The sequence below is a fragment of the Amblyraja radiata genome, chromosome 6, assembly GCF_010909765.2.
Source record: "Amblyraja radiata isolate CabotCenter1 chromosome 6, sAmbRad1.1.pri, whole genome shotgun sequence".
NCBI lineage: Eukaryota > Metazoa > Chordata > Chondrichthyes > Rajiformes > Rajidae > Amblyraja > Amblyraja radiata.
In genome coordinates, this window is record NC_045961.1 from 50,971,849 (window position 1) to 50,999,657 (window position 27,809).

Genomic DNA, 27,809 nt, shown 5'->3' on the forward strand with positions numbered 1-27,809 from the left:
TCAACTACCTCCTCCGGCAGCTCGTTCCATTCACCCATCACCCTTGTGTAAAAACATTACCCCGCAGGTTCCTATTAAATCTTCCCCCCCCCCCCCCTACCACCCACCTTAAACCCATGTCCTCCGGTTCTCAATTCCCCTGCTCTGGGCAAGAGACTCTGTGAGTCTACCCGACCTATTCCTCTCATGATTTTGTACTCCTCTATAAGATCACCCCTCATCCTCCTGTGCTCCAAGGAATAGAGTCCTAGCCTGCTGAACCTCTCCCTACAGCTCAGGCCCTCAAGTCCTGGCAACATCCTCGTAAATCTTCTCTGCACTCTAAGATATTTGGATATATATGATATATTTTTATGGATTGGCACACACACTATTCTCAAACTGTGAAATCGACTGGAGATCGATACCTTGCCTCTCCATGTCTTGTTCACAAGTTGCCAACTCTTATATGCTGCTCACCTTATTTCCATTATTTTTCATAAAGAAGCCAGTAAGATTTTACAGCAAATATTTAAAAAAATTGAACATTACATATTTTTTTTAAATACAGAGCTGTATATGATGCCCTTCTAAATAGATGGTTATTTTAAATAGTAGACAACTTATTTTCCAATTTTAGACACCTCAATACTGAGGTAAATTACAATTCTGAACAAAAACTGAGTAGGAAAGATTGTCATTTATCTTTAATACATTAATCTTAATTTATTTCAAAATAATCAGCAATATGCTTCTATTCCATTTATGGCAGTATTTCTTTCTCACTCTGTACCTTTAACCATTATTTTTCTAATCTGCTTCAAAATATATTTTCCTGCTATATTTGGAATATTTTTCTCTCCTACTTTTTAGTGTACAAGTGTACATTTTCTAAATAATGTGGCCAAGAATTTCAAAGACACTGTGTCCAATTTTGAGGTGCATCCAATATGACTTAAGAACAAGTTTTGATTACGAAACTTCAAACGACAGTTTCACTAACAGATTCTCTCTCCACTGCTTCCATCTCTCAGTTACCATGCCCTCAATTTCATAACCTCACTTCATTCCCCACTTCCACTCTCCATTCCTCACTCCCTCTCTCCATTCCACACTCCCTCTCTCGATCGCCCCACTCCCTCTTGATTGCCACACTCCCACTCTCCATTCCTGGATTGCCTCCCTTTCTGAATTAATTGCTTTCCCTCCTAGAATACACTGATGATCTCTGCCAGTGTTGCATTTTCAGAATTAAAATCCTCTCCATTAGTGAGCTTCCCAGATGCCCAGTGAGTATCTGCAGTGTTAACAGTACGTGGCTGAGACGTGGGGCTCGATATCAGGCGAGTCTCAAACCACACACTTCCAGCACTACTGGGGATTATTCCCAATTCTTATTTGATCTGCTTATCAGTTGAATAAATGTCATACTGAATAAATATTGGTAAAACAATTGTGAAGTATATTGCCTGCAAAGAATTGTAAGAACCTTTGACTAGTTTCTCTTGGGGCAATAGTACAAAATTGTACGACACATTATCCAATTTTATCCACTGTTTTTAAGTAGACTATTCTCTGGCACAATCACTTTGTTACGAATAAAGGCCACGCCAAAGTATTTAAATATAAAAATTGTAGATCATGTGACTGTCACTCTCTATGTGGATTTAAAGCAGTGGCTGTACAAAAAGGTTTATAAGATATTTTAAAACATATCTCCTGTTATTGTGAAATAATTCACTGTGCTGTATTTTGCTATTTTAACTCTACTTTCTAAATGTTGTACTCATTCACATGCAGAAAATAACTTATTCCAAAAAATTGTTAGATTATAAACTCGAAAGACACATCATGAAAACAATGAAATACCTTCCCTCCCATCACCTTACAGAAAATATTTTTAAAGGGATCTTTTTGCAGAATCATTTGGAATGACTTCATTGTGATGAAAACACAAGCTGGTCCTGATTATGTCATCGTTCCCTGATTTCACTTATGTAACCATCTTACATATCCGTTGCTTCCTTCTCTGGCTGCAGATCACAAGCATCCAATATTTGCATCGAATCTGGTCCCACAATAGATATCTTTTGTACCAATTACTGTATAGACGGTAAAAATAGCAGTTAATGGCCAATATTTGAAAAATATTGTCTTTACATTCCAGTACAGGAAAGAAAGTTGCAACACAGACCCCAGTGCTCATGAAAGAAAATATGATTCTGTAAATACTTTTGGCCACGATTTCACAAATATATTTCACAAGCATCTTTCTCTGTTCGTATCTGTTTAAATTTAGGTCAGTCATTTTTTTTCCCCTTTCCTGATTGCGGGAGCAATAAAAATGATGTGTTGCATCTGTGCTTCATAAAGCTTGGAATAATTTTCTTTTTCTAGGCACGATTCTGTCACAAGATAGGAGATTGCTCTTGGCAAATGGCAAAGTCCTGTTGCACGATATGAATATTAAGGATGCAAGCAGAATTTCGACCAACTGTGCTTACTTCTGGACTGACATAACATGCTGATATTAATTTTGACACAGAGGTCTTTCTAAGGCTATTTCTTCGTGCCTCCCTTGTTAGTTGAGACTTTTGCAGTTGACCCAGTGATGACTTTGTGGTTGGGTCTGGGAATTGAGGTCTTTGCGATTGGGATTTTGGTTCTCACTGGCTCACATCCGAGTAACTGTTGAACCGTTTGAGGCCAATGAATGTGGTTCGCGTCCCCTTGACGTGCAGTAATAGTGGTCTTGTGCCTGGGGATGGCAGATATATTCCTATCCTTGGAGATTGTTGTAATGCTAGATACAGCTTTTGGAGACAGTGTTTTAGGTTCTGCAACTGAACATATTTCTTCATCTGAGACAATACTTGTGAGGCTTTCTTCTGGATCCGTAAGTAGATCATGCAGGCCATCTCCACTGTAACTGTCTCTTGGAATGCTTGCCCTGGTAGCAAGAGTTTTCCCACTTTCATCTTCATGCCCAGGGGTTGTGGAGTCCCAGTATCCTTCATCGCTATTTGGAACGCTTTCTGGTTGGTCGCATTTTGCACTGATTGGATTTTCATCATCATTCTTACTTATCGAAATGTCATTCAGATGAAGCTGTTTCAGTAACGTACTGTCTCCTGCCTCATTAAGGCAGGTTGCAGTACCTGAAGCAAACAATTGTGTTTGGTCACTTGCGACCGGTCCAGCCTCGGTCACTGGCGGCGGCGGGTCCCAGAATTCCTGCAGGTATTCATCATCAACTTCGTCAGGACTCGCCATTTCCTCCCCTCCTCCTTGGTAGCTCAGTACAATTGCGCTTTTCCTTCCACCATCCTTGCCCTTCTCTGCTGCAGCTCCACTCTCACATGCGTTTCCGTCCTCCTCCTGGTCAACGATAATATCCCCGCATCCCGTGAGTGAGTCGAAGCTCTTCAAGGACGTGACGTCTGAAAACATAATGCAAATCCGATCAATTGATTGTTCTGCGGGCGGATCATTATTGGTTGGGCCAGCGCTTGCACTTTCAGCAAGGTGGCAAGAAGCAGAACCGGTCTCAGAAGCACCTTCTTCTTGTACGTCCTGCCTCGCACCAAGTGTATTTTCATCCCGCTTGTCCTCCAACTGTTCCAACACTTTGTCATTGGAAGGATGGTCCATTGAATGGCTATCGATGGTAACATTCTCCACATACTGATGTAATTCGGGAAGAGATGTCCTACTATCTGCTTGTTCAACATCCTCAGTGAAAACGCTCTCATTATCACTCTGTATTTCACAGGGGAGCTTAACGTCCATTCCAGTACTTTCAGATTCTGGGATAGATTTTTGTGGCTCTTCTTTAACACATTCCAAGCTTGCGGTCAGAGACCCGGGCAATGTTAAAAAGTCAGCTATATCCTGCTGCCCAGCCTTTTCCTCTCGACTGATTTTGTCCTTTCTGTGCCATCTCATGCTGCTGAACAATCCTTTCAGTCCTTTCTTTTGTCTGCTGCAACTCCTCTCTTTCATCTGGTCAGAGTTTGAACACACTGACTCCCCCTTGCAATTTTCTAATTTACTATTCCTTCTCAGCGACGAAAAGAAACTGTGAGACTTGGCAATGGGTCCACAACCAGCAGCGGCAAAGCTCATACCACTGACTATTTTTGTGCTGGATTCACTGTCCAATTGATAGTTGCTGAGAGAGTCTTCCTTCTTGTTCACTTCCAATCCCATATCAGCAATTCCATCGTGCGTTTTGCTCCGGACAAGCCCCATTTTCACAGAGCTTTTCCCATCCCCTTTGTTTTTCAGACTGAAAATATTAGGCATTGTGCCCCCTGATTTCCTTCTCCCAAACAATTTAAACGCCGTCCTACTTATCTTGCCAGACTGCTGTTCAGAAGCCGAAATTTCATTACATTCACAATGCAAGTCCATGACTGCCACGATCTTGTTCTTGTCTTTTTTTTTCCTGTAGACCGATGCAGCTGCCTGATGCTCGTTTTCCCCACTTGCAGCCTCAGTGCTGCTCGAATTTAACTCCATGGCAACCAAGAGGATAAGCAGCTTTCGTCATATGTGGACTGGAGCCAGTCCACTGTCAGCATTGCTACATTAACCTGAATTTCTGAAAAGCACTGGTAAACAACAACATTTTTCAGTGTGTGTGTGTGTGTGTGTATATATATATATATATTATATATATATTCATTCAAGCAATGTTCCTATTTTAATTAATTGTTTCTGTCTTAATTCAATCTATTTTAATCGCATTTGTTCAATCAACAGAAATGATGATTCAAACACATTGACATGTATTAATATATTAATGTCAGACCATATTTGGAATATTGTGAGTGTTTTGGGCTCCATATCTCAGGAAGGAGGTTTACCAAACCAGAGGCGGTTTACCGAATGATCCCGGGATGATTGGGTTAACGTATGAGGAGCGTTTGATGGCTCTGGGACTGTACTTGCTGGATTTAGAAGGTTGAGGGGGACCTCATTGAAACATAAAAACATAGAAAACAGGTGCAGGAGTAGGCCATTCGGCCCTTCGAGCCTGCACCGCATACCAAATAATAAAAGGCCTGGACAGAGTGGATGTGGAGAGAATGTTTCCACGAGTGGGAGAGTCTAGGCCAGAGGCCACAGACTCAGAATAAAAGGACGTATCTTTAGAATCTAGATGAGGAGGAATTTCTTAGTCAGAGGGTGAATGTGTGGAATTCATAGCCCGAGACTACTGTGGAGGCCATCATTGGGTATTATTAAAGTAGAGATTGATAGATTTTTGATTAGCAAGGGTGTCAAAGGTTATGGGGAGAAAGCATGAGAATGGAGGGAATGGAGGGAAAAATGGATCAGCCCTGATCAAATGATGGGCCAGATGGTCTAATACTGCTCCCATGTCATATGATCCTATGATAAATACAATCAAACAGTATAAAAGCTAAATAGAAACAAGATGCATTCAATGATTTACACAGGGCAACATGACAATATTTTGGGTTGATAATCTTCTGGAGTGAGTTTGTACATTAGGCAAATTATCAGGATTTTGAATTGTAAACCTTCCAGAAAAAGAGAAAGGAAGCTGGCGTGTGATTTCCAAATACCTTCAATTTATAATGATTCATTAGACGGTGGAACTTGTGGGAATTTTGATGCAGATTGCATGCCCTCCCCTGTGGTCAGAAAATAACAATTTAAAAGGATAAGAAACTAACAAAGACTAAAGGGCAGTACAGTGGCGCAGCGGGTAGACCTGCTGCTTCGGGTTCAATCCTGACCTCAGCTGCTGTCCGTGTGGAGTTTGCACATTCTCCATGTTGCCGTGTGGGTTTCCTCCGGGTGCTTTGGTTCCCTTCAACATCAGAAAGACATGCAGGTTTGTAGGTTAATTGGCCTCTGTAAATTGCCCCTAGTGTGTGGACGGAGTTTCTTCCCACAGGCCATCAGGACTGTAAACTCTTATCTCATCAGGGACTCATTTATGTTGTGTTGGGTCTTTTTAAACATTTTTAATTTAAAAAAAAAAATGTAAATACTGGTTCTGTTGTATTCTGTTGTTCTGTTGTTTTTGCACAATCCGCAGGCATTGCCACTTTCATTTCACTGCACATCTTGTATGTGTATGTGACAAATAAAGTTGACTTGACTAGGGAGTGGATGGAAAAGTGGGGTGACCTAGAACGAGTGTGAACGGATGAGTGGACTCAGTGGGCCAAAGGACCTGTTTCCATGATGGATCTCTAAACTAAGATAACAAAAATTAAATGCATTCTATTCTGCATGAACTAATTATTAAAGTCACAAAAAAAGGAACAATTATTTGCAATTGTTCCATTATATTAATGTAATATTAATATAAGCTTTGAAAAACAGTTCAAATTTAAATTTGGTCAATATAGTTTAGTTTCGAGATACAGCATGGAAATGGGCCCTTCGGCCCACCATCCATGCTGACCATTGATCACCCGTTCACACTAATTCTATGTTATCCCACTTCCATATCCTCTCCCTACACACGAGGGAAAATTTTACAGAGGCCAATTAAAGTGGAGCACCTGAGGAAACCCACATTGTCACAGGGAGAACGTGCAATCTACACACAGACAGCACCCGGGGTCAGGATTGAACCCAGGTCTCTGTTGCTGTGAGGCAGCAGCTCTACCAGCAGCATCTCTGTGCTACAGAATGAAACAATTTAAAAAAAAGGAAAGTTAGGTTATGTAGCTGGAAGAATATCAAGTCTGACCACTTTAGTACTGGTCAGCCCAACACAAATCAAAAATAATATGTGCATACACAAAGGTGCAGAAAAGAATAGGGAAACCTATTTCTACTAGTGGTAAAAGGTAAACTCGGAGGTTAAACTTGCCAAGGTTCATATCATGTTGAGAATATAAGGTATATTCAAACTATTATTTTCAATTAAATCAAGAAAGCACAGAAATGACCTGAATCCACCTCAGTTTGCCTATCGCCACAACAGATCAACAGCAAGTGCTATCTAGAAACAAAGGAACTGGTTTACAAAAAAAGACACAAAATGCTGGAGTAACTCAACATGGAGTCTCTGTGGAGGACTTGGAAAGACAAAATGTTGGATTAGGAACCTTCTTCAGGTTTTCTACTCCCTGTAGCTCAGCATTCAACTAGATGGATAGATGGATAGATGGATAGATGGATAGATGGAGAGAGAGAGATATTATAGATTCATAGTACGACAGCATTCCTCCTGTAGCATTCAGCTATTTAAGGACCTTAATTTTCATGTTCCTGCAGTTGGCAAATTATTCTAAATAATGAACAACTTCCATAATAAATAAAGGAACCCTTTATTAAAAAATTACAATTTACATATTTAGCACAAGTTATTTAGCAAGTCCAGTTGAGTTCTTGTAAAACGTTATGCACAAGTTTGGTGAGAGGGTACAATGAAATCTCGCTTGCAGCAGTATCACAGGCACATAAATTCAGGCAACACATGAAACATACGTCACAGTAAACACTTGCAACTACGGACCTCTATATAGTAGATTTTGGTTATACTGGACCGAGGCTCCCGTTGCACTCCCCGCCCCGCTTCCGGTTGCTGGAGCAGAGAGGGCGAGCAACATGGAGGCGGCATGAGTACCGGACCCGTCCCTGGTGCACCGCGTGTAGGGCCGAGGGCTCTACGGCTCCCCGGCCTGTAAATTCCCGTTTGTTTAACACCACCACCACCAATGACACGTTTCCTCCTCCCGGTCTGGAGTTAAACTTTACCCCCCCTCACTCGGTTTCTCGCAAGCAAACGACAATACAGACACCATCCCCTCCCCCCATGGTCCGTTATTGGGAGGGTTTATTGTATACATAATCTATACATAAATTATATGAAGCGTAGCCAGGTGGGCAAGTTCCAGTGGGGCATTGGGCGCTCTGGATGGTGGTACAGCAATGCTCAAGTGTGTTGGGTCGTCTGGCGTGTAGATGGTGCTGTTACACATGCCCATACATTCGACTGGCCCCCAAACAGTAGCCTGGATATAGGGTGCGAGTTGAATCAAGAGTTAAAATCGGAATATAGTAAAGGTAATGCTATGGTGGTTATGGGAGATTTCAACATGAAGGTAGACTGGGAAAATCAGGTTGGTACTGGACTCCAAGAAAGGGAGTTTGTGGAGTGCCTCCGAGATGGAATCTTAGAGCAGCTTGTACTGGAGCCTACCGGGGAGAAGGCAATTCTGGATTTAGTGTTCCGAAGATCTTTCCTGGTCCCAGCACACTAATGCAATTATAAAGAAAGCACATCAGCGTCTCTACTTCCTGAGAAGGCCACGGAGAGTCGGTCTGTCAAAGAGTACTCTCTCGAACTTCTACAGGTGCACTTAAGAGAGCATGCTGACTGGTTGCATCGTGGCTTGGCTCGGCAACCTGAGCGTCCAGGAGCGGAAAAGGATGCAGAAAGTTATAACCACTGCCCAGTCCATCATCGGCTCTGACCTCCCCACCATCGAAGGGATCTATAGCAGTCGCTGCCACAAAAAGGCAGCCAACATTGAAAAAGTTACTTTTATAACAACTAAACAGGTTCGCTTCTTAATACACAGACAACTCATAAACGTTTGGTAGACCAGTTCAAAACTTTACTTATTATTGGCTGATGGAAGGGAGGGAGAACTCTAGTCAAGTGAGCAAAACAGACACTTCACTGTCCTCATCCACTTCTCCGAACAACAGAATTACATCGTATTATATAGTGTTTTTTTGTCACCTTAGAACATTCCACAAACATTAGTCATGGTCAGAGGTACAGGAAAATAAAGGTTTCTACAGAATGCATCACATCAAAAGCATTTTGTCATATGGTACAAGATATTTTACATATTAAAGACATTGGCCATTTGTTAATACCCCTTAGATGAATCTAGTTTCCTCTCTCGTCACTTCCTCCCTCACAAACATCGGACATTTGGTGCAAGGCATTTTACATATCAAAGACATCAGCCATTTGTCAATATCCCTTAGAATGAAGCAAGAATTTAATTAGAAACATGGCTCTGCAAATGCTGGTTTACAAAAGACGGCACTGAGTGCTGGAGTAACTCAGCGGGTCAGGCAGCATCTCTGGAGAACATGGATAGGTGATGTTTTCGGCACTGAGACCCTTCTTCAGACTGATCTTCACCAGGTCTTCTATCTCATTCTCCCGCAAATGTTCATTGGCCAGAGGAAAGACAAGGCGAAGTGGGGAGGAAGGGGGAAGTGTGAGGGAGTCTGTCAAGGTACAGGAGTAGGCCATTTGGCCTTTCGAGCCAGCACCGCCATTCAACGTGATCATGGCTGATTATCCACAATCAGTACCCCGTTCCTGCCTTCTCTCCGTATCCCGACTCCGCTATCTTTAAGAGCTTTATCTAACTCTCTCTTGAAAGCATTCAGAGAATTGGCCTACACTGCCTTCTGAGGAAGAGAATTCCACAGATTCACAACTCTCTGGGTGAATTGCACCTTTGGATGAAGATAGAACCATTCCTTCTCTCCAGAGATGCTGCCTGTCGTGCTGAGTTACTCCAGCATCTTTGTGTCTACCTTCGATTCAATCCAGCATCTGCAGTTCTTTCCTGTACTATTGAGCTTTGTACAATTTAAAGTCCAGAGACCAAACACAACAGCAATTAAACTCAGGTGGGAAAGAGATTGAAAATTTCATTAGATTATAGCAATTTTAAATTAAGGAGGAGGCAATAAATTGGCCAAATTCCCAATCCTGACTTTTCTCCAGTAACACAGGAAGGGAGGTGCACACACGTGAGCAAAGGTGGAGTCAGTTGACTATGCTGTCACACAGCATGGAAACAGGCCCTGTGGCCCAACTTGCCCAATCAACACTATTCCCACCTGGCCTTATTTGCCCCTGATCACTCTAACCATTCCTATCCATGTATGTGCCCAAATGTCTTTTAAATGTTGTTATGGTACCTGCTTCAACTTCTTCTCCATGCTTCAATAGCCTGTGCACATTCCAATGTTTAGATTGAATAGAAATAATGAACATTTGGAAGAAGAACTAGATAATTACCCAAACCTGGAAATGTGTTATCTGGAAGGCATGTGGACAATTGAGATAATGGGAAATGCAACCCCTATTTTTGGCTGATAACAAATGTGAATGTTGCAAAGAACATTCAAAAGAGTTATTTTTCTTGTGATGCACTACTGAATGACAATCTGCAGTCAAGGTTCACCAAGCAAGAGACATTTGCAACACAGGCTATTTCTGATAAATCCTTTGGTGCTATAAGTCTACGACATCCTTTTTATTGAAGGGTCCTGACCCAAAATGTCATCTTCGATGTTCTCCAGAAATAGCGCTAGACCTGGTGTGTCTTTGCTTTGTAAACCACCATCTGCAGTTCCTTGTATGCATACTTTTTAGTTTATTTTTCCCTTTGTGCTTGCTGCCAACAATTGTTTAGTTTAGGGATCCAGGCCCATTCGGCCCACCGAATCTGCACCCACCATCGACCACCAACACACTGGTTCTACTCTACAGACAAGGGACAATTTTACAAAAGCCAATTCACCTACAAACCTGCATTATTTGGAATGTGGGAGAAAACGGGAGCCTCCTGTGAAACCCCACAGGGAGAATGCACAAACTCAGTACAGACAGCACCCATAGTCAGGTTCGGACCCGGCCTCTGGCGCTGTAAGGCAGCAACTCTACCTCTCTGCCACTATGCTACCATTTGATGATCTTGCCTTGGAACAATTTACTCTCTTAAAGTGACTATATAAGTCTACTTTATTATTTTTATTCTTACACTTTTGAAAATATCAAAATGATATACTCTTAACGAGTTAGATAGAGCTCTAGGGGCTAGCGGGATCAAGGGATATGGGGAGAAGGCAGGCATGGGTTACTGATTGTGGATGATCAGCCATGATCACAATGAATGGCGGTGCAAGCTCGAAAGGCCAAATGACCTCCCCCTGAACCTATCTTCTATGTTTCTATAATGTAAAATTTTGGTAATGATGATTGCAGATGAAAAAATATTGGGATTAACTGATGCTAAATAGAAGAACCATGAACAGGAAGCTAGCTTTGAGATGAGAATAAAACAACATTGAGTATGACAATGGTATAAAATATCCAAATACGATGTTCCTGAAATCATCAATTAGGTCTACTGCATTCACAACCTACAGTGATATGAACAAAGATTACTGATATTAAAGTATATGATCAAAGCTGATTTAATTTTCTATGATTCTAAGTATTTAATCCCCAGTTCTGATATGCCCTTGATTTACTTCTAGTGCATTAGTTCATTTTTGTCTGCAAAAGCTAATTTGGATTACAGAATGTCCCAGCTTTGTTCACATTCAAGAGCCATCAATCAGTTCAAAGTGGATTCACAGGCCTAACTAAGCAGCCACAGGGGGCAAACTGAAATGCTGGTTTGATTGCATTTCTCAGCAATGTAAATCAAACTTACTTTAGGATTAAGATAAACTGCTTTAAAGTGCAATATGTATATGTCAACTTAAAGGGGAAATTAATTAACGTGCAAATACGCTAATTAACAGTTTATCTTTGTGCGCCGCCTTTCCTTGGTCATCAGTGCCGGCTCTGATTTATTCTGTACCTTTTCGCATCTTTCATCTCCTGACTCTCAGTCTGAAGAAGACCCAAAACATCACCTATTCCTTTTCTCCAGAGATGCTGTCTGACCCGTTGTTACTCCACCATTTTGTGTCTATCTACAGTAATCAACAACAACTATTACTTCTCTGGAGAACATGGCTAGGTGACATTTTGGGTCGGGACTCTTCCTCAAACTTTGAAAAAGTGTTACTTCTTAGGATTTTTTGGTGAAATTTGTAAAAGTGGAAACCAAGGCATTGGTTTCTAACAATAAAAGAAATCCCCCAAAAAATATATCCCTTCTCTTCAAGACAATGGAAACAAAAAGGTAATAAATAACAGTAGTTGCAATATGAAGACAGAGGACTATTTCCATAAATTATTCAGACTTTAGAAGCAATATTAAACTTAGTTGAAGATCAGTTATATTTGAATAATTTTTTGACAAATTATTGCTTGCATTTTACTTGATATTATCGTTTGGAAACAGTAGAGTCCAATAAATGAGTTTATTCTTCAGGAATTCCGGAAAGCTGCTAACCATGATCTCACTTTAATCCCAACACTCACCAGGAATCATGCAACACATTTAAATCAAATAGAAACTCAAATGAATGAGAATGCAAACAGGTCCTTTGGCCCAACGTTCCCATACCAATGAAGATGCCCCATCTGCACTAGACACAGAGGTACATAGACAATAGGTGCAGGAGTAGGCCATTCGGCCCTTCGAGGCAGCACCGACATTCAATGTGATCCGTGGCTCATCATCCACAATTAGTACCCCGTTCTTGCCTTCTCCCCATATCACTTGATTTCACTAGCCCTAAGAGCTCTATCTAACTCTCTTTTGAATGCATCCAATGAATCGGCCTCCACTGCCTTCTGAGGCCTACTCCTTATTCTTAAACTGTGGCCACTGGTTCTGGACACCCCCAACATCTGGACCGTTTCCTGCATCTAGCGTATCCAATCACTTAATAATTTTATATGTTTCTATAAAAATGCCTCTCATCCTTCTAAATTCCAGTGAATACAAGCCCATTCTTTCATCATATGACAGACACAGCATCCCGAGAATTAACCTCGTGAACCTACATTGCACTCCCTCAATCGCAAGAATGTCCTTCCTCAAATTAGGAGACCAAAACTGCACACAATACCCCAGGTGTAGTCTCACCAGGGCACTGTACAACTGCCGAAGGACCTCTTTGCTCCAATACTCAACTCCTCTCTTTATGAAAGCCAACATGCCATTATTTTTCTTCACTGCCTGTTGTACCTGTATGCTTAATTTCAGTGACTGATGTACTAGCACACCCAGGTCTCATTGAACTTCCCCTTTTCCTAACCTGACACCATTCAGATAATAATCTGCCTCCTAAGTGAACAATCTCACATTTATCCACATTATACTGCAATTGCCATGCATCTGCCCACTCATCCAATCTGTCCAAGTAACTCTGCATCCTCATTGCATTCTCTTCACAGTTCACACTGCCACCCAACTTTGTGACATCTGCAAATTTACTAATATTACTTTTAATTCCTTCATCTAAATCATTAATGTATATTGTAAATAGCTGCGGTCCCAGCACCGAGCCTTATGTCACCCCACTAGTCACTGCCTGCCATTCTGAAAGGGACCTGTTAATCCCTACTCATTATTTCCTGTCTGCCAACCAATTTTCTATCCATGTCAATACCCTATCCCCAAATACCATGTGCTCTAATTTTGCCCACTAATCTCCTATGTGGGACCTTATCAAAGGTTTTCTGAAAGTCCAGGTACACTACATCCACTGGTTCTCCCTTGTCCATTTTATTTGTTACATCCTCAAAAAATTCCAGAAGATTAGTCAAGCATGATTTCCCCTTCGTAAATCCATGCTGACTTGGACCAATCCTCTTACTGCTATCCAAATGCGCCGCTATTACATCTTTGATAATCGACTCCAGCATCTTCCCCACCACCGATGTCAGGCTAACTGGTCTATAATTCCCCGCTTTCTCTCTCTCTCCTTTCTTGAAAAGTGGGATAACATTAGCTACCCTCCAATCCACAGAATCTGATTCAGAATCTATGAAACATTGGGAAAAGATCACCATGCCTCCACGATTTCTAGAGCCACCCCCATAAGTACCCTGGGAAGCAGACCATCAGTCCCTGGGGATTTATCAGCCTTCAGTCCCATCAGTTTACCCAACACCATTTCCTGACTAATGTGAACTTCCTTCAGTTCCTCCTTCACCCTAGGTCCTCTGTACCCTCGTACATCTGGGAGATTGTTTGTGTCTTCCTTAGTGTAGATTGGTTATTGCATGTGAACCAATCATAGTAGAAGTAGCATCACTAACCCCACCTTACTGTATGATTTATACTAACACCCACTTCCTACACGGGTCAGTCTTGGAAGCGGTAACGATGAACTAACAACGAACAACCTGCTGTACCGCTATAATATGGGCACTGGTTAAAGATGATCTTGAACTCCAGACTGTACCGTTTGCTTATTTACACTCAGTGAAGACAGAACCATTTTGTCCATATCCCTCTGAACCTTTCCTATCCGTGTATCTGTCCAAATGTCTTTTAAATGTAGTTATTGTACCTGCCTCAACTACCTCTGGCAGCTTGGTCTATATACCCACCACTCTGTGTGTGAAAAAATTGCCCCTCAGATTCCTATTTAATATTTACCCCCTCACCTAAAATATATGTCTCCTGGTTCTGGATTCCCCTACTCTGGGTAAAAGACTCCATGCATCCATCCTATTTATTCCCCTCATGATCTTATACCTCACATCCTCCTGCACTCCAAGGAGCATCCTAGAGCTCAAGTCCTGCCAACATTCTCGTATATTTTCTCTGCATTCTTTCCATCTTGACAACATCTTTCCTATTGCAGGGTGACCAAAACTGAATACAATACTCCAACCATGGTTCTCAGCAACATTCTCAACACATTCTCAAAAAGCCACATTTAGCGCATTAGAAAAAATGGAAATGGCCAATCCTGCTTAAAGGATGTTTATCGCTTTGACGTAATCGTTGAACACCCCAAGAAGATATCCTATTAGCATGAGTTCAGTTCTACTAACAGTTCAGTCCACTCCCACAAGAAGGGTGCTGACCTGAAATGTCACCCATCCTTTTTGTTCAGAGGTGCTGCCTGATCTGCTGAGTTCCTCCAGCACCAAGTCTACCTAGATTTCAAATTTGTTTTTCTAATTTAAAATTCCTAGTTGGAAGCTTGTGTTTCAATAACTTGTAATTCATAGCCAAGTCACATAGAAACATAGAAAATAGGTGCAAGAGGAGGCCATTCGGCCCTTCGAGCCAGCACCGCCATTCATTGTGATTGTGGCTGATCGTCCCCAATCAATAACCCGTACCTGCCATCTCCCCATATCCCTTGATTCCACTAGCCCATAGAGCTCTATCTAACTCTCTCTTAAATCCATCCAGTGATTTGGCCTCCACTGCCCTCCGTGGCAGGGAATTCCACAAATTCACAACTCTCTGGGTGAAAAAAGTTTTTTCTCACCTCAGTCTTAAATGGCCTCACCTTTATTCTAAGACTGTGGCCCCTGGTTCTCGACTCACCCAACATTGGGAACATTTTTCCTGCATCGAGCTTGTCTAGTCCTTTTATAATTTTATATGTTTCTATAAGAACCCCTCATCCTTCTAAACTCCAGTGAATACAAGCCTAGTCTTTTCAATCTTTCTTCATATGATAGTCCCGCCATCCCAGGGATCAATCTCGTGAACCTACGCTGCACTGCCTCAATCACAAGGATGTCCTTCCTCAAATTAGGAGACCAAAACTGTACACAATACTCCAGATGTGGTCTTATCAGAGCCCTGTACAACTGCAGAAGAACCTCTTTACTCCTATACTGAAATCCTCTTGTTATTAGCTTTCTTCACTGCCTGCTGCACCTGCACGCCAGCTTTCAGTGACTGATGTACAAGGACACCCAGGTCTCGCTGCACCTCCCCCTTACCTAACCTAACCCCATTGAGATAATAATTTGCCCCCTTGTTTTTGCTGCCAAAATGGATAACCTCACATTTATCTATATTACTAGACTAAGTGGGACCCGTTGGGTCCCATGTTCACACGGGAGGGCTGGTCCCCCGACGCAATATTCCACCTCTCCACCAATTCCAATGTTGGTGGCCATTGGGGGGCTTTCTGGAGTGCTGGTATGGGTTCTTGGGGTGGCAGCTCAGTCCCTCAAGCCTGATCTGCTGGCAGCTAACTCACGGCTGGTGGGCTGGCAGTTGACTCATGACTATTCCTTGAAATTCCATTTCAAGCAGGGTGCAAGGCCACCAAATTCAAATCCATGTTCGTACCATTTCAGGCAGGGTGCAAGGCCATCAAATTCAAGTGCAGTTTCTTACCACTATGAACAGGGTGCAAGGCCACCGGATTCAAGTGCAGTTTCCAACCACTTCAAGCAGGGTGTAAGGCCACCGAATTCAAGTGCAGTTTCATACCACTTCAAGCTGGATCCATGGCCACCAAATTCAAGTGCAGTTTCATACCACTTTCAGCAGGGTGCAAGGCCACCAAATTCAGTGCAGTTTCATACCACTTCAAGCAGGATGCAAGGCCTCCAAATTCAAGTGCAGTTTCATTCCACTTCAAGCAGGGTCGAAGGCCACCAAATTCAAATGCAGCTTCATACCATTGCATGCAGGGGGAAACCACCATAAAACCACACAAAACACCAAACTCACAGTTCAGTAGACATTCAGTGCGTTCAGTTGATTCACAGCTCAGACAGAGTCGTGACCTACCCCTCCCCCATCATGCAGAGACTGAGCCACACCCACACTTCTGGGTTTTATAACCCCTCCCCCTCCCACCGGAAAATGTGTGGCTTTCAGGGCGTGATTGAAAGGAGAGAGATTCTCAACATTTTTAAAACACTAATAACACTTTTATTTTTCATTGATGGGAATAATTCTCTGCACCTGCTCAGCGGAGGGGGGACTGAGTAAGATGGCCAAAAATCACAGCCATAAGTGGTAGCATTGTATCTTAAATCAATATACAGTGCAATTTGTAAGTAGTGCATTTGCAGTAGTGCCTTTTAACTTCAAGCCAAAGCACCCAAGCCACCATTTGCAGTAAGAAGTGCCTTTCAACTTCAAGCCAAAGCACCCAAGCCACCATTTGCAGTAAGTAGTGCCTTTAAACTGCAAGCTAAAGCACCCAAGCCACCATTTGTAGTAAGTAGTGCCTTTCAATTTCAAGCAAGGCACCCAACCCACCATTTGCAGTAAGTAGTGCCTTTCAACCTCAAGCCAAAGCACCCAAGCCACCATTTGCAGTAAGTAGTGCCTTTTAACTTCAAGCCAAAACACCCAAGCCACCATTTGCAGTAAGTAGTGCCTTTCAACTTCAAGCCAAAACACCCAAGCCACCATTTGCAGTAAGTAGTGCCTTTCAACTTCATGCCACCATTTGCAGTAAGTAGTGCCTTTCAACTTCAAGCCAAAGCACCCAAGCCACCATTTGCAGTAAGAAGTGCCTTTCAACTTCAAGCCAAATCACCCGCCACCATTTGCAGTAATTTGTGCCTTTCAACTTCAAGCCAAAGCACCCAAGCCACCATGTGCAGTAAGTAGTGCCTTTGAACTTCAAACCAAAGCTCCCAAGCCACCATTTGCAGTAAGTAGTGCCTTTCAACTTCAAGCCAAAGCACCCAAACAACCATTTGCAGGCAGTGCCTTTTTACTTCAAACAAACCATATTTTCATTTTCAAACCACATTAAGGGTACTCTCAGTTGTGTAGACATTTGTTCAGTGTTATTCAGAGCTCAGAAAGACGTGACCCTTGGCTTCATCCATCTTGCAGAGACTGAGTGAGGCACACCACCTCCTGGTTTTATAGTCCCTCCCCCTCCCTCCAGCAGGTGCAGCAGAGAGAATGGTGATTTTTTTAAACTTCAAGCCAAAGCTCCCAAGCCACCATTTGCAGTAAGTAGTGCATTTCAACTTCAAGCCAAAGCACCCAAGCATCATTTGCATTATGAAGTGCCTTTCAACTTCAAGCCAAAGCACCAAGCCACCATTTGCAGTAAGTAGTGCCTTTCAATTTCAAACAAAGCACCCAAGCCACCATTTGCAGTAAGTAGTGCCTTTCAATTTCAAACAAAGCACCCAAGCCACCATTTACAGTAAGTAGTGCCTTTCAACTTCAAGCCAAAACACCCAAGCCACCATTTGCAGTTAGTGCATTTCAACTTCAAGCCAAAGCACCCAAGCCACCATTTGCAGTAAGTAGTGCCTTTCAACTTCAAGCCAAAGCACCCAAGCCATCATTTGCAGTAAGTATTGCCTTTCAACTTCAAGCCAAAGCACCCAAGCCATCAATTGCAGTAAGTAGTGCCTTTCAACTTCAAGCCAAAGCACCCAAGCCACCATTTGCTGTAAGTAGTGCCTTTCAACCTCATGCCACCATTTGCAGTAAGTAGTGCCTTTCAACTTCATGCCACCATTTGCAGTAAGTAGTGCCTTTCAACTTCAAGCCAAAGCACCCAAACGACTATTTGCAGGCAGTGCCTTTTTACTTCAAACAAACCATATTTTCATTTTCAAACCACATTAAGGGTACTCACAGTTCTGTAGACATTTGTTCAGTTTTATTCAGAGCTCAGAGAGACGTGACCTGTGGCTTCATCCATCTTGCAGAGACTAAGTGAGGCACACCACTTCCTGGTTTTATAGTCCCTCCCCCTCCCTCCAGCAGGGTCAGCAGAGGGAATGGTGAATTTTCAAAAAACATTAATATCTCTCTGAATTTTCATCGATGGGAATAATCCTCCGCACCCGTAACGCGGGGAGGGGCTCTGAGCAGGGTGGCCAAAAATGACGACCATAGGTGGCGGCGTTCTGTCAGAAATCGCAGCACTGTGGGCCAAAAGCGGTCAAGATCAGAGGTTTAGTAATATAGATACTGCATCTGCCAACACACTTATCCTGTCGAAGTCACCCTGCAACCTCCTAACATCCTCTTCACAGTTCACACTGCCACATGTTTTAAAGCTTCAGTAGGTTTTCAAGAGTAAAAGTTCAAAGACTTCTTTAATTAATCATTTTTAATTGTATTTGACTGTAATTTGAAACTGTTCAAAGCTCTTTCAAACTTTGATTCTGGAAATGTGATGCAGAGAAACCTCTCCTGGGCAGGTTTCAGCTCAGTGGCCTCTCCCAGGAGCCTGGTGCTGCCACCTAGCCCATCCTGGGACCCTTCCCAGTGAACTTATTGCATAAGATACCGTGTCCAGAATGTTGCAACGTGCCCGGATGGAAGATGAGGAGCAGTTCCTGAAGCTTGCGTCAGAACACTGCTGGAAACCATAGACTGACGGATCAGAGTGGGAATGGGGTGATTTTCCCCAAGCAGAAATATGCCATGCATTGTTATTTGTTACCATGGAGACACATTGTGTCACACACACTGTCAGGGAAGAGGCAGGAAAGAGACAACCACATTTTATTTTCCCAAGACGAACATTCTCATTGCCTGATCAGGCAGGGAAGTCCTGCTGTCACATTGTTTTGGAGAAGAGGGAATCAAGCTAGTGTTTCTTCACATAATGAGCCACCAAATGCTAATCTGACTATTAAGTGGAACAAGTCGAGGGCACAAGGTCTACCACATGCAGGGACCACTATAAGACCAGAAAGCGTTTCAGGAGCACAGTTTACATTTGCGAGTTAAAGAATTGTGTCCCGATTATACTTTGGATGCCTCATTCAATAAAAGTTCCCAGTTAGTCTAGGGAATGCAGGGCACTTGTACAGCCAGAAATCAAAAAATACCCTTAGAAATATTAGGTGGGGAAAAATAAAAATATTTTGAAGCATGAACATTTGTAGATTTTGCAAAAACTTGGTAGATTTTTTCAGAATGGTATCATAAAGACTGTTTTTTGAATAATAAAAGCAAATAATAAAATGCCCTCTAATTAATTCCTTCTTAAAAGAACTTCATTAGGATATAATGCATAGTAAAGCCATAAGCTTGTATGTAGCCTCTTTTATCTCTAGCCTTTGTCTACACAACTGCCAATTAAAAACAACTTATTTTCCAACTTTCTCCCCTTCTACAATCAGTTTGAAATATCCCAACATGAAACATCACCTATCCACGTTCTCCAGAAATGCTGCCTCACCCGCTGAGAGTACAGCCCTGTTTCTACAGGAAATAGGGTGGGAAGTGTAGTCTAGATTGCTATGGGAGTCAGTGGGTTTGTAATAGATGTCAGTCGATAGTTGATACCTATTACAAACCCACTGACGTCTATTATAAACCCACTGACTCCCATAGCTATCTAGATTACACTTCTCCCCACCTTTCTTCCTGTAAAGACTCCATCCCCTACTCCCAATTGAGGTGTTCCATACCAGGTCATTGGAGATGTCCTCATCCTTTAGGGAACGGGGGTTCCCGTCTTTCATTGTAGATGAGGTTCTCACTAGGGTCTCCTCGATATCCCTTAGCGCCCCTCTTGCTCCCCCTCCCCCTATTTGTAACAAGGACAGTCCCCCTTGTCCTCACCTTCCACCCCATCAGCCGCAGCATACAGCACATAATCCCGATATTTTCACCACCTCAAACGGGATCCCACTGGCCACATCTTCCCATCTTTCCATGTTTGTAAATGATCCACTACAACATTCATGGTGAAACATAAGTCTTTATTCCATTCAGAAATAGAGCATTTAAACTGCACAGCCGTGCTCTCCCAGCTCAGCATGGCTTCTGCCAGCTGGCTGTCGTTATTAGTGTAGTACAGTAATACCATGTAATGGGTGGCCTGCATATAAGTGTAGTGGAGGTTATAAATGGCATAGATTAATAAGGGTTAATCAACACCACCCCTTTCCGCAGCGACCATTTCCTCCATAACTCCCTGGTCAACTCATCCCTTCCCACCCAAAACACCCTCTCTCCAGGTACTTTCCCTTGCAACTTCAGGAGATACACCTGTCCCTATACCTCCTCCCCCTCCCCCCCCCCTCTACTCTGTCCAAGGACCCCAACAGTCTTTTCAGGTGAGGCAGAGGTTCACTTGCACCTCCTCCAACCTCATCTACTGTATCCGCTGTGGGCTCCTGTATAAAGTGCAGGCTCGGCGATTGTTTCGCTGAACACCTTCGCTCAGTCCGCCTAAACCTACCTGATCTCCCAGTTGTTCAACACTTTAACTCCCCCTCCCATTCCCACATTGACCTTTCTGTCTTGGGCCTCCTCCATTGTCAGAGTGAGGCCCAGCGCAAATTGGAGGAACAGCAACTCATATTTTGCTTGGGTAGCTTCCACCCCAGTGGTATGAACATTGACTTCTCTAACTTCAAGTAGCCCTTGCTTTCTCTCTCTCTCCATCTCCTCCCTCGTTCTCCGACCAGTCATACTGAATCCGACTACATTTTATTTCTGTACCACCCTCTCCCAACATCAGTCTGAAGCAGGGTCTCAACCCAAAATGTCTCCCATTCCTTCTCTCCAGAGATGCTGCTTGTCCTGCTGAGTTACTCCAGCATTTTGTGTCTACTAATTCAAAACTTGAATGAACTCTACGAATGGTGGAAATACAGAATTTGAGACCACACTGTGGCCAAGACAATAGTATATATGCATTAAGGGATGCTCAGGAACCCAATGCTGATAAATTTTGATGTGTGGACGATGCTGCCTATTGACGCCTGCTTCTGTGCCACGAATCCTTGGCAATTCTTTGGGAAAAGGTTCAAAGTATATTGCACAGCTCATTTTTACAATGAGTAGAAACACCTCCTTTTGTGCCATGAAAAAAAGACTCCTTTTATTCAGTTTAAAAAAATACAAGAAATAAGGAAATGATAGAATTTATTGTAGTAGCTCAAATATTTGAGCCTTAGTTTACAGAAAGTTTACACAAAATAACATTCAAAGCATATTTAAAAAAAGTTTAAGGCAACAGTGTCCAGATCACATAAAGATCTTTCGAGAATTTCTATAGCCACACTAAAAATTCAGTCCATCTCACATTAAACTACAAATTAATTACAAACTAATACATTAATTACAAAAGGCTCTACCCTTCCCAATTACAGTATGAACTCTCGTCAAGACTACACTTAATGCTTAATCCCAGGGACTAACAGAGCAAAGATAATATCTCTTAGTTAAGAAATAACTTAAAGGCCTCAAGTATTCCTAGTATAGTTTCATTAAGTATCATCGGGCCTCCTTCCAGTCCCACCCATTTGCACCAACCAGCCACCCATCCCGCCCCACCCCACACTTTCTCATTCCCATGACATTCTGCAAGGGGACAACAGCAGAATTCTGCACGGTCTTGTACATACACATTATTGTACAGCATTTCTCCAGAGCTACAAATGAGACAATTCTATTTACCGGTCCAGAGAGCAAACCATAAATAGATATACAACACCTAATTAGAAGAGGTAGCATTAATACTTGGATTATAAAGACTCTTTACAGATGTATAGTATGTTTAGTTTTTAGACTAGTGTAATTTTATTGTCAGAATATTATTTAACTTTGATATGCTTCACCCATGCAAGTTCATCGTTCTTTTCATAAGACTTTTTGTGCCGTTATAAATACACATGACACTGATCTTGAAAACAGAATTGTGATGTTATTTAATCATCTATTGATAACTTTATTTACCTCATATTTTGTGTAATACTTTGCACAACATAATCCCTTACAAATTTTGAATTTTCAAAGTGTTTAAAACAAATAAATATGACAGTACCTGTACTTTAATAAATAACTGAGCTTTAGTAACATTTATAAACTATGACACTGGAAATGTCCCAATCAATAAATTATCACCATTGTCATTTAAGAGATCTGTGGAAGCAGCTTCAACAGCCAAAAGCTCAAGCCTTATTTTTAAATGAAACATTCCCATGTCTTAAATGTTACGCCATGTGCAGAAAGAGTTCTCTCTTTACAGAGCATAGTTAAGATAAGGCAAATGTCAACTTCAAATCGAATACATTAAGTGCCAGACTGCATCTTGGAGAAGCGCGAGGCAAAGTAATATTCATATACTTCAACCATAATGTTCAAAGTATGCCCGAATAAAGCACCAAATCTCATGATAGGCCATTAAAAATCATCGTGGAGTAAAAGATATAAAAGGCACCCATCGTGGGAAAACTTGCCCAATCGCAGAGATTACATCCAAGACCCAAAGGCAGACTGAATGACTGCACAGGAGAGGTTGCGAGTACATGCAAATATTTATTGTGTACAAAAAAGCATTTTCCCAGCCAGCAGTTATTCCTGTCCATGGTGTACTAAAAGTTCTATAAATTGTAAATTAGCTAATATGTTATCTAAATGAAATAGCTGTGATCTGCTCACAACCCGTGAACCTTCATCAAGCTAGTTTCCCATGATTAGTTCAGACATGGTTGGCATTTTGCGCAATTTCCCCCAAACTCCGCCAATCAAATGTATCTCCATCAAAACATGCTCAAAGATTGTGAGGCAGTGTCAACATGAATATCCCTCTTTTCAGATAGAAAGGAGGCCGATTTGGATGAGCGGAAAGCCTTCTTTGAAATAAATTCAATTTTATTCCACTCATTAACGGCACTTTTTGCACTTTTAGCACAGCAACAAAACAGTAAACTTTCATGCTTCAGTAAGCAGTAAAAAAAGGCCAGTTTTCGGAATGTTCACTTCCAATATGAAGCCATATCTCCAGAGTGTGCACATTGGAAAACTGCAAGCTCTATCAACTTGATTTAAAATTAACGCAAGAAAATTGTAGTGGTACCTGTGGATATGAATTTCCTGTGAGATCTATAAGAATATATCCAAGTGCCCCATTATTATTAAGTTAATACAGCGCGACCATCCAAAGAATTATAAGTTTCCCAAATTGTGAAATTAAATCTTCCACTATGATAAAGTGCAAATACCATATAAACACAACAAACAGCACAACAGAATTTCCTACACACTCTCCATATTCTGTAATGGATAACTGGTCATATTTCCTGAGGCACACAGCCTCTGTAGCCGAACTTCACGTTGTGAAAATCTGATATTTCGGTCGAATTAGTAAAGATGCTTAAAAGTTGGTCGTCAATATTTTTAGTATTTGCACAGTGATTACATTTATTAAAAAAAACAACTTTAATAATTCTTCAAAACATGTTCCCTCAGTAAAACTTTCTAAAGATTGTGCTCAACTTCTGTAAACATGACCAAGACAAATATTATTAGTGCAAGGAACAGCCATAAACCCTGAGGAATATGAAGAGGTTTCAATATTGGAATGATTTCTAGCAACAGTCTGTACATTTCAGAATGTTGAACTACTAACCGGCTTTTACATTATTTAGGTGTCAAGTAAGAAAGTGTAGGATTTCCAAAGTACACCATATTTTAAAAGCAAAATTAAGCAACACATTGGAAATAAATAAATAAAGCTAATGTGAATGATCAGAAAAGAGTCAAATAATTCCACACTGATTCTAAATGTATGGAGTTCTGTAGCTGAGAACATTTGAGTATTCGCAACAATTCATTGGGTTTCTACTTATGCTGAGCATGCTGAGACTCAGCGCAGAGAAAATATTTTCAATCCTCCAGTTAGATTTACATCTACCAGAAGCAATGTGCACACCATTTGTTTCCAAGATTCTTGCGATCCCAGGGAACTATTTAAAGACAAAATGATTTCTCCAATAACACACGTAAGCCCCACATTAGTTACGAGGAAGAGAACATTAACAGTAACTGTTTTAGTCGCTCAGTCAAGATTGGTTAAAGTTCACACTTACAAAATAAATAAAATACATTCAATCCAGATGACAAATATAAGAAACAAAAGTGGGTTATATTTAGAGGACACTTTGTCAAAGCTAGATCAATGCAAGTTTTAAAAAACACCTAATGCCTGAAGGTTATCATAAAAAAATCTCCATTGCAATTAAGTAATCAAATTGTGATCTATATAGACATTAACAACTGAATTGAACCAATTTTAGCGCCCAAGTGCCACCAAATACTAACTGATTCCTCACATACATCTTCGCTGCACTCAGAGTTAAAAACAAACAAGTGGCCAACACTCTGTCCATTTCCCTGAACGCAGCACATGGAGTATTCTTGATAAATGTTAAGGAAATCATCGCGCATACAACATGCAGGTAACTTCCCTTTTTAAATTAAATCTGCATTTCCAAGACATCACCAAGTTTTTAGCAAGATAAAATAAATTCTGCTCATTTTCAGAGGCTGGTTCAATGGTCGTGATCTGAAGGACATCGGTTTCATTGGACCAAACACGCTGGTCGTCCCACTGCAGACTTTACACTTTGTGAGTTGAACAGTAGCTGCACCATTACAGCCTAGTTACAGTGATAATCATCATAAAATGTTCATGGAATTCCAAGCCAATAATTATTATTTCCCCTCAAGCTGCACCAATGTCAAAGCTTCACAATTACTTACTTTCAGGGAACCATTAACATCAATTGCACCACCCGACACCCAAAGCAGGTATTTATTATCCGATAAAACGCTCTACAAAAACATTTAGTTGAATGTCGAGTCTCTGTACAACACAATATTTACAATCCATGGCAGTGCAACCTCACTGATTTCAATCTGAATTAGATGAAGCAGGGTACATGTTTCTTAGACTGGAATTTCCAAATTAGTTAATTCAGCTGTTACTTATCAAAACCACTTGCGAAATATTAAATTTTAAAGTCAAATCATGAGTGAAGTGCATAATTGCGTAATTGACCACAAAACTGAATGGCTGATACACCAAACATCTTCCAGACTACTGCACACTGGGTTCAAATGTTTTCCAGAAGCACTCTTCCAGGTCTGCCAGCAAAAACCATGTCTTTCTGATTTAGCAGGTCATTTTTGCCATGCCAAGCTCCAAATTAACTAACGTGGGCTCGGCTTTGGAGAAGCTTGGTTTGAGGTCTTTGCATCCATCTTCAGGAATGTTACTACCTTCCACCGTTCGAATCGGGTTAGTTCCCGGGGTGCTTTGCCGTTCCTTACACATTTTATCAGTGGCCTTTAGCGTCTGTGACAATCGGCTAACTAAATGGAAAGACTCTTTTTTGATAAATGTACGTGGTTTCTCCCCCAGTTTTATTATTTTCTGTAAAAGAACAAAGTAAAAAAAACAAAGAAATCCTCAATTAGTTGGAAAGTCTTTGGTTGAAGAAACATCACAATTACTATGGTCAAAAGACACACATTTAAGATACGATATGCAGTACAACTGAGTATAGAAGTTAGGATAGACACAAAAAGCTGGTGTAACTCAGCGGGACAGGCAGCATCTCAGGAGAGAAGGAATGGGTGACGTTTCGGTTCCAGACCCTTCTTCAGTTAGGATGTTATGTTACAGTTGTAGAAGACATTGCTGAGGCCATATTTGGCGTATTGTGTTCAGTTTTTGTCACCCTGTTACAGGAAAGGGTTTATTTTAGAGATGCACAAACTCCACACAGACAGCAGCCGAGGTCACAATCGAACCGAGGTCTCTGCCGCTGTGAGGCAGCAGCTCTACCAGCTCAAATTTATTTCCAGTCATTGAGTAAAATAGGCAAGATTATGTTATGTAAATATATCACAAACACTCAGTGGGGCCACACTTTGTACACATCGCATTTTGTATCAACTCACTTTCTCCAGCTTTTTGGCTTCAATCTCCAGTTGTTTATTCTGTTCACTGAGAGATAAAACTAGTCCAAGTTGTGATTGGCGGGGATGGATCGTTTTATCAAACTGATGATACATACTGCGCCAAAACCTGTAATCACAATGAAGAATTGGAAATTAGGAGAAAGTTAATTTAGTTTACAGATACAGTGCAGAAACAAGCCCTTCGGCCCACCGAGTCTGTGCTGACCAGCGATCTCCCCGTACACTAGCACGATCCTACACACTAGAGACAATTTTACTGAAGCAAATTAATCTACAAATTTGTACGTCCTGGGAGTGTGGGAGGAAACCAGAGAACCCGGGGGAAACCCATGCGGTAATAGGGAAAACGTACAAATTCCGTACAGACAGCACCCATAGTTTGGATCGAACCCGAGTCACCATGAGCTGTACATTCCTGGTGCACATTTTTTAACAGAAGTCCAAACTTACTTAAAGTTGAAGGCAACTGTGTTTGGTTCGATCACCTCATGTACGCAGGGAAGATTAGGATCGTAGAGTGGGTTCAAATATTTATGTTGATTTTCCAAAAGAAATGACCATAAGGAATGTGTCTTGTTTTTAATACTGCCAAAAAAAAAAATCGATTGTTACAAGTATTGCTGTTTCAACTACAATGTTTAAAAACAGTCAATTCTCAATTGTAATAGTCCTTAAGCAATTGCCATCAATTCTCAATTAAGTTTTAAATGGGAAATATTAATCACTTTAATATTAAATCACAGACCTCTGTAACAATCTCCATAAATTTAATGACAATAATCCATAACGGATTGCTGACAATTCCTCATTTTAGAGGATTCTCCTCGTATCCTGCTGTTACAGTATACGAGGAGAATCCTCTAAAATGAAGAATTGTCAGCAATCCGCTTTGCATTAATCCCCTGGCCCATCTTGACATTATTGTTTCTCGCCCTATCGCCCCCAATTAGTTTCCCCAATATTCTCTGCGTAATTTCCTAAGGCAATCTCTATGTTATAGATCTTCTGTTAATATTCTGATCAATATGTAACAGCAAGTTGAATATATGCAAGAATTCACAATTCCTCAGATACACAACTGTTCATTAAAACAATTCGAGTTAATTCCAACCAGTTTTGTTACATTTTAATTTCAGATATTCCCAACTTAATAATAGTTATCTATATCATACACAATATTTTGAGACGTTGATTGAGCTAGAGAAGTCAGCATTGTAGCATTTTAACACACCTCAATATTAATAGTACGATGTCCCATAATGAATAATAATTACTTATACCACCTGTTACAATGCAAAGAAGAATCGTCTACAATGTAAACACAACTTCTAATCTCAAATTTGCTGCAAAGCAAAGCAATCGTTTTTTAATTAATTTTCACATTTAGTTTAGTTTAGAGATATAGCGCGGAAACAGGCCCTTCGGCCCATCGAATCCGCACAGACCAGCCGTCCACATACACTGGCA

At 41.3% G+C, this 27,809-nt stretch overlaps 2 protein-coding genes across 2 annotated transcripts in view; both read right to left on the minus strand.

Annotated features, from left to right (window-relative positions):
* Positions 1-234: 234 nt before the first annotated feature.
* Positions 235-4,568, minus strand: amer2 (APC membrane recruitment protein 2). The gene has a single exon (XM_033022773.1). It carries the CDS (start codon positions 4,498-4,500, stop codon positions 2,539-2,541), a length of 1,962 nt encoding a protein of 653 aa, XP_032878664.1. The 5' UTR covers positions 4,501-4,568; the 3' UTR covers positions 235-2,538.
* Positions 4,569-21,480: 16,912 nt separating this feature from the next.
* The window catches only part of mtmr6 (myotubularin related protein 6), a 34,888-nt gene continuing 28,559 nt past the window's right edge, over positions 21,481-27,809 (minus strand). Inside the window, exons 12-14 of the mRNA XM_033022774.1 lie at positions 26,793-26,927; positions 26,322-26,448; positions 21,481-25,791 (exon numbers count right to left, since the gene is read on the minus strand). Of these exons, the coding sequence (XP_032878665.1) occupies positions 25,531-25,791; positions 26,322-26,448; positions 26,793-26,927 (523 nt within the window). The 3' untranslated portion in view covers positions 21,481-25,530. The remainder of the gene's footprint in view (positions 25,792-26,321; positions 26,449-26,792; positions 26,928-27,809) is intronic.